The sequence below is a fragment of the Daphnia pulex genome, chromosome 4, assembly GCF_021134715.1.
Source record: "Daphnia pulex isolate KAP4 chromosome 4, ASM2113471v1".
In the NCBI taxonomy this organism is placed as follows: domain Eukaryota; kingdom Metazoa; phylum Arthropoda; class Branchiopoda; order Diplostraca; family Daphniidae; genus Daphnia; species Daphnia pulex.
In genome coordinates this window covers 4734599-4746607 of record NC_060020.1, presented here as the reverse complement: position 1 = coordinate 4746607, position 12009 = coordinate 4734599, and the positions used below count along the sequence as shown (strand labels likewise).

General features: G+C 41.9%; 1 protein-coding gene across 1 annotated transcript; it reads right to left on the bottom strand.

Moving 5' to 3' along the window:
- Positions 1–345: 345 nt before the first annotated feature.
- Positions 346–11764, bottom strand: LOC124193105 (roundabout homolog 1-like). Its single transcript, XM_046586764.1, has 11 exons — positions 11365–11764; positions 9884–9994; positions 9683–9788; positions 9528–9622; positions 8228–8361; positions 8006–8116; positions 7869–7923; positions 7697–7794; positions 6788–7010; positions 1782–2630; positions 346–1696 (listed from the first exon to the last, which is right to left on the bottom strand). The coding sequence occupies exons 1-11, from the start codon at positions 11417–11419 to the stop codon at positions 1518–1520; spliced, it is 2016 nt and encodes a 671-aa protein (XP_046442720.1). The 5' UTR covers positions 11420–11764; the 3' UTR covers positions 346–1517.
- Between the last annotated feature and the right edge of the window lie 245 nt (positions 11765–12009).

Below are 12009 nucleotides of genomic sequence, written 5' to 3'. Positions count from 1 at the left end.
CATCTAAAACCAAAAGGGACATTTTCTTTTCTTTTTTCTCTTAGTCTAATCTAATACAAGTAGAGAATACGACACATATTTCGTATGTGTGGGGCCGATAGACAGCGCTTCCGGTCCGTTATTTATTTTTAGTCGTCTCCGGAAACTATACTAGGAGAAGCGCTGCAGAAGAGGAAGAAGCGGAAGAAAGAACAAGAGGTCCCCCCTACGCATCCGGTCGGTCGACTTCGGTTCCATTTTTGACCCCTACATGTAATAAGAATAGACTTTTGATGAAATGAGCTTTTCTATTAATATTCTAGAGTACTACTGTATATTACAATCAAGTGACGACCAACATTTCCATCTTGTTTTGTTACGTATATTATATAGAACCATTGTATTTTCAAAGAACCATAAAAATCTTGTGTAGATAATTTCATTTGGGATTTAAAAAAAAAATAGGGGGGAGGAAAAATTTGTCTGAATTAAAGGGAAAAAAACAGAGAAGAAGAAAAATTGATTTCATGTTAATTATTTTTGCCAGTGTCGAGGAAGTTGAATTTGACAACTTTTGCCAACAACATCGAGCGCGCGCCGAGAGAGAATCTAACACGTGGGTTGACCGGTTCAACGTTATTCTTCGGTTCTTATTATTTTTCTCTTATTTTGTCAAAAAATTCTGAATTTCTAAAAAATAAACCACAGCACATACAATAAGCAACTCCTCCCCGTTTGTTCAACTCACGCGCTCACGCGTCGTTTGTACACTCTAAAAAAAGCTACGCTTTCATTTTCTTTCGGGTTTTCTCCTTAGCCGATTATTTCAAATCATTTCCCTCCAATCCAATAATAATAATAATTAAAAAAATAAAAAGAAAACAATTAACCTTTTTTTGTTTTTGTTCCAGAGAGAGACTAAGAGAATCGATCAACGCGGTTGCGCGCTTTGCTACAACAATTTTCTGATAGTTAAAAAATATAAAAAAGGGGAACATTCGGTTTTGTTTGTTGTCGGGTGATGTGTGTACACGTCGCAGATTGAGAGCTAGGGTGTTGGTGGGGGAGAGATATGGAAGGAGAGTCTGTCGTTTCTTGTTTGTTAGAAAGAGAAAGAAAAAGAAAAAAAAATATCCAGAGTCTAAAAATAGTGGATTTTTTTGTGTGTTATCCACTGATGGGGTTTTTGTGTATACTGGGAAAAGGGACGAAAAGGCAGTGGGGGCGAGAAGGGGCACGTGCGGGCTTTTCATGTCTTGTTTCTCTCTCTTTCTCTACTCTACTCTGGAGCTCGTGGACAACAGCATCTGCTTGACGGTTATTGTTTCCTTACCTATCGTCGAGCGGAATGAATGTTTGTTTTTTTTTTCTACCCCGTAAATGTGTGTGAGTGAGGAAAAAACGAAGAGTTTATCGAGAAGGTTTCAAACAGAGAAATGATTAGTCGAAGGTGGAAAAGTCTTATGATAGAAAAAAGAAAATGGGGGAAAGACTTGAGAGAGCCATCTATCGTGCGCTTGTTCATTTCTGGAATATCTTCAAACCACCAATGAAGAACTGACGAGGTGAGCCATCCAACACAGGACGACCGACGCTGAGGTTGTTATCCACGGTCGTGAGCAACTGCTGGCACTGTTTCCCGGACTCACAATCGACGACGGCAAATTCTCCGGGTCCTTGGAGGAGCTCGGCTGATCATCGCCGCAATCTTGATCGCCTTATCAATGATATCAAATCGTGATTGATTGAATGAACAAAGCGTATATAATCAAAAGTGTACATCCAAGTAATAGCAGTGTTACCTGGCGGGCATAAGTCACCGTCAGTGGGTGATTGAGAAGGCGATTGAGTGGGCGAAGTGGAGATTTCCGTGGTGGGGCTGGTCTCGACTTCTTCGTGAGTCCCGTGCTGATCGACCGATACGGCATCGATGACTAAGGCGGGCAGAGTCGATTGATTATCTTCGGTCGTTTCTTCCGTTTCCGTCACTTCAACGTTAGACTCGATGGTGGATTCATTCTCATCGAAAGTCGAACTCGCATCGCTAGTTATGATGACGGGGACAGTGGTGCTAGCAGCAGCAGTAGTGGTTGTTGTTGTTGTTGCTGTTGTTGTTGTTGTAGTGGTGGTGGTGGTGGTAGGGGCTATAGTGGTCGTGGTAGTAGTTGTTGAAGTAGTTTCAGGAGCAGTACCGCTAGATTGTTCCACTGGAATGATGTTGGCGCTACTGCTCGACGTGATGTCCGAATTGTCGTAGTCGGTCACTTCCGGATCTTCTCCGCCGGAGAGGTTGACCGTGTTGGACTCGGCGCTCCAGCCGAAGCGGTTGCGAGACTGGACGCTCACCTGGTAGACAATTCCGGTGGCCAAATCGGAGAGCTCGTAACCGTGGCTGTGTAACGAGGGAGAAGAGGAGCCGGTCGATGAATTGGACGGAATGATCAGATTGACCCAGCTAATCTCCGGTTGGCCGCGAGGTCTTAGCCACAATCGATACTCGTAGATTGGACTTAGGCTGACCGCGTCCCACGTCAATCGGTAGCCGATGCGACGTCCTGCTTTGCTCTCGTCGTCCTCCTGTTGTTCGGAATCGATCAATTTACTTGCTCCGCGCGGAGGCGATATCCACAGGACGGCGGCCATTGCTTTACCTGTTGGTTAAAAATAACATGTGAATTAATAATTCATTTCACAAAAAATGTAAAAGGTAAAACAAACTGCCCGGCGGTCGGCTTTCGTCTTTTTGACCATTTTTGACCAACGTAAACGCCATCTGGCTGCGTTCAAACAAGTTTCGTTCGTGAGTGGCTAGAACGCCACCTCTGGGATAACAGCCCAGTCACGACTGGGCCAAGGCATTTAACTCGGAGCGGGATTATGTTACTCAACTAGCCGCGATTCCGTTTGCGGCGCAGATATAGAAGTTAGGCTATTTCCAGACTGTGTTCCACAGCACAGCGGTTGGGTAAATAAATTGATGCTCTCGCCACAACCGGCCAGTGTAAATAAACATTTTTGTCATGCGGTATTCGTCGGGTCTATTATTAATCATCAATCGCCGTTGGCCGAGACTGAAAGCCCTGCCATTAATGCTAACAGCAGTTTTGTCTTTCTCTTTCGAGATTCACTACGGCAAACTGAGTAATTGGCAAATAAAAAGTTAAAAGACAGAGTGGCTGGCAACTGTTCCGGCACACGCTCGTACATCTCGCCCGCAAAAGTTGTCGCCAAAGTGGAATCGTTCTGGCATATTTATATATACGTACATATACACTATACATATATATATGTATGTTGGGTTAGAGTTGCCAATCTTAAAATGCCGAAATTTTCACACTTTCTCTGGAATGGCAATCGTTTCTGGGTCGTTAAAAGGTGTATGGCGCATTCTCTTTTACGTCGTGTTCTGGTCAGAGATTTAAGCGTTTACATGGCGGCCATCTCACTATTAATAACTCATTTTCTATTTCGCTAATTGCTTTCAAAATAAAACAAGATGTCATGTCTTCCAAATGGGAAATGGTTTTCCAAGAAAATAGTTTGAAGTCTAAATTGGAAACTATTATCAACAGCGCCTGCTTTATTTAACAAAAATTAAGTTTATAAGACCCGTCGCATTCACCTGTTCTATTTTCAGCACGCTTGCGTGATATGTCAGCAGGTCAGTTTAGGTTCCGGTATAATGCAGAACTAAGTTGATGTGCGCAAAAAGTCTTTTCCCCGTGCTCATTCAGAGAAATCTGGAATCCGATATTGTTGAAAAGCTTAGCTCATGCATGCCATTCAGAAAATAGCATTTGCACGATAATGGCCCACTCACTATTGGCTTGACTCTGGGCTTGTGCTTTCGTGCGATGGAGCACTTAAACCGTATTAGTAGGACATCCTCTTATTCATGGCTGTTTTTTTTATTACTATAAACAATAAATTGGATTTGACAAGATCAATTTAGCGCTAGTTCAAGGCTACATTTTTGCCGGTTTTTGCAGAGTACGTTTAAGAACTTGAAAGCTGAGTGCAGAAGAAAATGCAATTTTCGATTTGTCAATTGAACGTCCCCTTACTAAACGCGTTCAAAATAACCGCTTTGCCATGCATTTACATTTCTACTGATATTCAGTTACGTGTTTCGACCTTATGAAAACAGAAAGGTGTCATCCAAATTTTGTTCAATTTTTCAGAAATCTTTCTTTGGGAACATAACTTTTTTTTCTCTCGTCGTCTAAACAGATATAAGCTCTTGCATCGCATCGCTGATATAGATTTCCAAAAATTTCCCTTATCAATTGTTTTCACCCTTCAAGTTTCCCCCTTTTAAAAAATGTGTAGCCTTTTTAAAGCACTTAACACAATCCACAAAACGGCCACTTGAACAGACAAGTGCAGAAACATATGGTAGGAAAATGTGGTGTGATAACCGCCTGTGAAAAGTACAACGATCTTAAATTTTTGGTTATTCCACAGTACTATATGTAGGTTTTACAGCCTACAGTAAAAATTACGAGAAAAGTGTTAAGTGGCCCTATCCCCATGAAAAATCGAGTTGAAGACAAGCTAGGAAGATTAAATCAAAGTTCTCACGGTCAAATTCAAAGTCTGAAATAGAATTATACAATACATGTTACGCATAATATTAGACTGTTTCTATATTTCCGAGAATAGATTTTCCAATAGATTTCAGATCGTTTTCCTTGTTTGTTTTCCGTCCAGAAAACAACCATCATCACCTTTTTACATAAATGCGCTTGATTTCACGATTTCACTTCCACCTTGAACTGCCATTCATAACAAGTCAAGAAACCCCAAAAGCTTATCCTTTTGGATCCGAAAACCGGGTTCCTGCGGGACTATGAGAAGTTCAGCCGACTGATGCGATGGATGAATAAACTCAAATGTCTAAACTGATTATCATGATTCCTGGGGAAAATAAAATGCATTCGTTATCTGCGATATTCACGCACGAACGATTATCCTATTCTAGCACTTCAGACTGATTGATTATGTATATCCACCCCATTTGGAGATTCTACGCATTTTGTAGTTTTTTGGAACCACGAGTGTCATGTGTCACAACAATTCAAAACCGGGTAGTTTCATTTTTAAAAAATGTCATCGTCTAGCTTGTATTTCAAAGGAGGCCTGATCTGCATAGAGGTTATGAGTTACACGAGAGACTTACAGACCCGAGCCGCTTGTTCAAAAGGGTCCGCGCGCTGAATAGGGCGAACTCGCTGTTGACTCGGCGACTCAGCCTAACGATCAACACCGCTTTTATACAAAACAGTGAAAGAAACTCTCGTCCATTTTACGCTCCCTTATACAACGCAACGAAAAAAAATAAAATAAAAAAACAAACAACTGGAATGCAACACGGCACCCGATTCTATATCAAATAGCTCTTGGGAGACAAGCGAAAAGAAGCCTCAAGTTACGTCAAGTTGGTCAAGGACTCTATAGGGAGACCTTTTAGGTCTAAAGGATACATTTCTTAAAAAAGAGTTTTGATTCTGAATGCTTTGAAAAAGGAAATCCCTTGTAACAAAATTTAGATCCCGTTCGCTGCTCGTCGCTAAACAGTAACCTCATCAAAGAGAGCTTTGCTTGTCATTTCTGCTGCGACGTAAAAAGAACTCGCATGATTTCACACACAGCAGAGCAGACCGTCTTATTAGACGTCCAGGCCTATATACCTATTATGCAGCCGAAAAAGTGCTGGTAAGAAAAGTCGCATTCGTAATAGCGCACGCTATATGTCCCGGTAGTACTTGTATCAGCTACAAAATGGCTTGACTACCTTTGATGTCTCTACATTTCACGAAGAATTTGTCAAGCTCATTTTTCCAACAATTCTCTTCATATTATACGGAAGGATTGTAGGAACTTGTTTAAACTTTGCCGTACAAAGTTCATCACTATCCTCCAAAGAATTTCTTATGTAGAATCTAATGCAATCATCGCAAGATTCCGCAGGTCAAAATAGTTGAAAAACTTCACGGGCGTGTACATACGAATATAAGTTGGGGACGCGTGAAACTTAATCTACACCCCAACAAGGTATTGACGACAAACGCCACTCCTCTTCATAATCCTGTTAGTCACTCACGCGCAAATCAACTGGTTACTACTACTACTATAGTGATGGATTCGGATACGACCGACGCAACTTGCACATAAAAGCGCTTCTCCAAACATTCGATCTTACTACACACTACACACGGTCGTAAGTTTTGACCTTATCAAGACTTGTTATTCCCGCATAATATAGTAGAATTTCAACTATTATTGGCCTCATATAAAGTCATGCGAAGCATGTTGACAAGTCATAACCAGACGTACATATAAAACAAAAATGCCCACGGTAGTCGAAGAAACACAACGACGAATGACAAGGTCTCGTGATGTCTCGCCACCGTATAGGGTTTACGATTCCAATGCTAATTAAGAATCTAAAAAAAATGTTTTTCATAGAAAATCGTTTGTATCTTTGCCATCTGCACGAAGCGCACTGTGTTTATGGTTGCCATGCGACTATAGAGACGAGTTGTTAAATGTCGCGTCGCAATAATAAGTCTAAAAAAGAATCGATCGCCGAGGGCTTAATAATATAGTGACTAGCGCACTGTCAGCTCCTTTGAGTAGTTTTGATGAACGGCGCTACAAGCTACTCCCCCTTTTCAAATGATGGGTACGATGCCAAAGTACAAAAGATATCAGCTTAGCGCAATAAACTCGAATAATAAGACAGTATATAATTACGTGTGTCGAAAGAGGTAGCCAAGAAAAGATTTTTGATTTGTTTTTATATTACCGGACATTTCGATGGCGGCTTCCGCTTGTCCGTGAGGATTCTCCGCCTTGCAAGTGTAGATGCCCAAATCCGAGTCTTGAACGCTCTTGAAACGCAGCACGTGCTTCAGGCCGTTAGACATCACCAGGGTGCCAACCCGATTCGATGGAATGACTTGTAGGTGCTTTCTTCCAGTACTACCTTCATTGTTCCCGACGCTTTCAACTGACCGGAACCACGTTACCTGTGTATAGAAAAACAACACACGAAATTTAGTACCATCTATTTTTTTGTAAAACAGATTATAATGTTAGATTATGAAATCCAGATCCTATTGCTGACCTGCCGGTGAAGCCCCATCCATTTCATGACTTGTTCATAACAGAATGTTACGCCACAAGTTATTACCCGTATAGTTTTTGTTTTTAGTAAAATTTACAACACGGCGAATAATAGTAGATTTGAGTCTACTCTAGTATTACGCGAGGAACGAGTCAAGAATGGGCTATAGCTCTGGTTTCGGAGGCAGACCGCTGTGAAGCCGACTAACTACCCAGCTGTATAGAGGGAAACCAACAGTATATGGTGTGAACTTTCTACATCAAAATATGACCCGAAACCATTGACTGTCGAATCGTAGGGATTCTAAATGTGTATTATCCATTAGCCTGTATACGAGTATATTATGTAGGGGGGGGGGGGGACTCACTGTTTTATATATCCTGCCACTATGAATCCTATCTCTATACGACACACCCCCTTACAAAAGCAAAACAAAATTTTAAGCGTGTGGAACAAAATATTTTTAAATGTAGGAGCTGCCCAGTATATAGGCATGGCGTTTTTCCTTCCCCTTGAAAACGTTAGAGGGGTAACTTTTAAATAACAGGTAATTGGATGAGAAAAGTTTCCAAATCAAATAGCTTATACCTGAGCCGCTGGATGCGCGTAGACGGTGCAGGCCAGTTCGGTGAGTGAACCCAATCCGGTGTGCACCCAACTATGTTCTACGACAATTTCCGGAGCGTCTTGTTAAAAAAAAAATAAGAAAATTCATCAATTTCAAAATAATTCATCAAATGAAAATTTTAAAAAAAGTTACGGGAAATCTCGACGACGAAAGTAGCCACCGCCGGTATGTCAACACCGTTATCCGCCTGACACATGGCAAAATAATAATCAACATAATAAATCAAAAGTGAACTATACAAAAGCTATTAGCTGGAATTATATAATAACCTCGCAGATGTAAGCCCCGGCGTCCACTTTGCGGGCCCCGACGATCCGATGGACGCTGGATACTTTTTGATTAACATCGACGATCGACTCTTCGGCGCTGAGTACTCTTCCCTGTTTTTCGTGCGAAATTGCACAAGTGCGAGGGAAATTGCGTTTCCAATTAGCAATTAGAATCGTACACACGTCGATGAATGGTGTGTGTAAAAAAATTAAAGACTTTACTTGATACTTCCATGTGACGGTAGGCATGGGACGACCAGTGGCCATGCAAACGAGATCCAAATCTCCTCCTTCACGCAGCTGGTGGTGAGGCGAGTCGGCGCCGTGATGGAGTAGCTCATCGATGGCGGCAGGAACTGCGCTCCGCCGAGCCCCCGGTCAGCAAACCCCCCCCCCCACCAGCACCCAAACAACAACAACAACAAGAGACAAACAAGTCACAATCACTAGGTATATAATTACAATCCCTATGGGTGATGTAGGATAGTATATATAGAACCATATTATATGTGGCACAAAAGCGGCACGCGAGACGTCTCTAAGTGCTACTACTCCGCACGGTCTATGGGTATTTTTGATTCGAAAATCCCAGGTGTACGAAGTGGTTGTTGGGGGCGGATACTATTTATTACATGACGTTAGAAAAAAAAACAAGGTTGCATTTCGAAACGGGCCAAACAGGAAACATCACATTTGATTCAGTCAAAATGCTGGTTGTTAATTCCTGGTCATTTACAATTTTTAATTACATAGTGTCACTGAAATTATTTTAAAAATCTATCTGCAATTCTTTAAATTAACGGTTTGACTCTTTTAGTTTTCCTCAGTGTACGCAGCGATAGGAGATGACAATATCGTATTTTTCAAAGTATTCGTTTCTTCTTCTTGAAAAAAAAAGGGGTTCAGACAGTGTTGTCAGAATGGTATAGGATTAAAGATAACGAGATAAAGGTCGAATGACGGGGTGCGCCGAGAAGGCGGGGGTAGGCTTTTTTTTGTTTTGTTTACCCATTCTCGGCCATAACCTATAGGTTACACCATGAGAGAATCAGCGGGGGGGAAAGGTAAAGTATGCAGTGCCGGTTGCTGCCTATGTATCTATACATAATACAAAAAAAAAAAGGTCATTCAACTTGAAAAATGGTAGAGGATAATTCCACTGAGCGTCATATCCGTTAGCATTAGCCAGTCTGGCGACACAAACTCACGGACGCGCACGACCCCGCCCTTCCTCTTTTCTTTTTCTGTTGGTGCCGAACCGCTCAGGGTCGTTGGGAAATAATGAATTCGAAATAAAAAAGAAAAGTAATACCCAAAAGCCCCCATCCGCTGCTCGCCATGATTTCAATCGTTCCTACAGTCGCTTATGTTATTTATTAGCTACCACTACACTTTTGGTCTAGACATTTTTGCCAGGCCTCGTTTATAGATTTCTAGCCTGATCTGAGTGTAGTAGACTGCGGATTCTGACGTAAAGATGGTTGGCATTATAGCCAATATAAGTTCAAGTTGTATAACAGACCTTCGACTTGGACGTTGTAACTGGTGGTCCGCGGAGGATGCGACTGAATGCTACACGAATAGTTTCCTTCGTCATCCTCAGCAATTCGTACAATTCTGAAAGTAATGATTTATATGGTTTAGACACTTAACTGTATAAGATGGATAGATTCTTACAGAAGAGAAAAATCACTCTGGATAATAAAACGAGACTGAAGGGCGGTCGACGAGTGATCAGGCAGCAGGACACCATTTTTACTCCAGGTGAAATACTCCAGTATATCTGCAATTTTGAACAAAAATAATCTTGGTAAACAATCTGGCGAAAGGAATCCATTTCATTATAAAAAGGTGTTTAAGGAAATAATGGAAACCGACCTTCTGCGCCTGTCGGAGAACACGGCAGTTTTAAATTCGTTCCCACTAGGACTACTCGTCTGTTGGTGTCGTCGACGTCGTTTTCCGATGCCAACACGGGCCCCGTACACGCTGTCAATTTCAAAGAATAGTTTTAAAAAATAATACCAGAATAATAGTGGCTGAACTGTTGTTTTGGTATTTATATGTACAATTGGTCGTTAGTTTTATCTCATAATAGAATGATCAACAAAAACGCAATTAAAAAGGATGAAATTCGCCATCATTCATGTCGGTACAATTGCGTTTCACGGTCAGCGGGAGACTGAATCCTCCAAACGCCCGCACACACACACACACACACACATGCGGATATGGCATGCAAGCAGCTTTAACAGCTGTGTCAGTCCCCAAAAAAAAAAACCTATTCAACATTGATGGGCGTCGTCAACTTTTCAGGTATGAGCTATTGCTGCGGTTGGGCTTATAAATCTCACACCGCATCTCTACATCGTCTAGATTGACTCATATAGCACACCTTTCACACGATGGGAATTTCATAAAGACTTGTGTGATATGTTACACAGCACGACGCGCAATCTATCGAGTATGTGACGACGATTCACACTGAACTTCCCACTCGGTCAAGTCTCAATTCTTCGGTCCTATTGCTCGCCCAAGTGCGACAAATCTAGTCCTAAGCCTTCGGACATTTACTGGCGTAGCAGTGGACACACAAGAAAACGGCCACTATAATTCGTTTACTCGATAAATACTTCAGCGCCAAAGAAAATAACAATAACACAAGTGAAACAAAGAATACAATAGATATAGCTAGTATATAATGTACCATTTACAGTATCTATATAGTACATATACTAAGCAGGAGCTTTCAAGAGCGGAAACGCGCCTCATCCTCGACTCATGAGTGGGACCCCCTTCTTTCTGCAGATGCGCTTCTGTGGGCTTATTTTTCTGGCTCGCTGTTATTCTCCCTATTGTGAACAAGACCTGTCAATTGGTCATGCTGCTGGATTTAACACACAAGAGAAACGCTCTAGACCAAAGAGAGCGGAATAGAGTTAAGAAAGATCGTCCAACTTGGACTAATGCTGCACGACCCTTCTGGCTCAGTCTCTCTCTCTCTCTCTCTAGTCTCTATATATCTCGATCCTCTTAATTGAAGGCGCCGCGCGCGCCGCTTAGTTCTCGGCTGCTGCTGCCGGACCGTGCCTATAATATGGTTGCAGCCTTAGCTGCTGACAGGGGCGGCGAGAACAAATGAAGGCCAATTCGAACTCTATCACCAAATCTCTCGAACGGATGAATCGCCTTAAATTAAAGAGGTTCCCTTTCAATGAATCCAAACCGCAACTTTTACAGCTCTCTACATCAATTAGTAATGAACAGTTGACCAACACTGAAATAGGGGTCGTTCTTGCCATGATATCATAGGAAAAACAAAAATCTACTATGAGATTAGAACTGATTGTCATTGTTACCGAATAATAGAAGAACGGCGCAAGCGACGAAGAAACTGGTCTCGATGGAAGCCATATCACACACCAACGGCCAATTGTAATTCCAAAACACTGGACGGTTTTAGCGACAATTTATCAAATAACGGTTGGCACTGGAATTTCACCATATACAAAAAAAATGTCGAAATCGCGTGTCAATGGCGATTACAACAGCTGTAAAAACGAATTTTAGCGAGCGATATTAAATTGAAGAGCACAGACGGATGATTGCGTTAACACTTCTCTTCTGTATAGTCCTACAAAACGAAATATGTGCTGCTGTACAACTCGGAGCAAATGATGAGCACTGGCGAGTTCTGCGCTGGAAGAGATAGACTAAATATCCTACCGCTCCGGACTCTCGTCACAGTTACAATGAATCAGTGACGGTGGCAACCGGTCTTCTATTTTTCTCCTGCTCCTCCCCCCCTTATACCCACATGCGGATCAAGGGAGGTGGTTTTGGAAAGGGAAATGGGAGGGAAAAGAGAGAGAGAGAGCGAGAGAAAGACTATATAGAGAGAAAGTGAGAGACCGGCTATACCAATTATGATGATGTATACTCAACATGAGGGACAAACGCTTGTCCTGTGTGTCTTATTTCTTTTTTGTTTTTTGTTTTTCTTT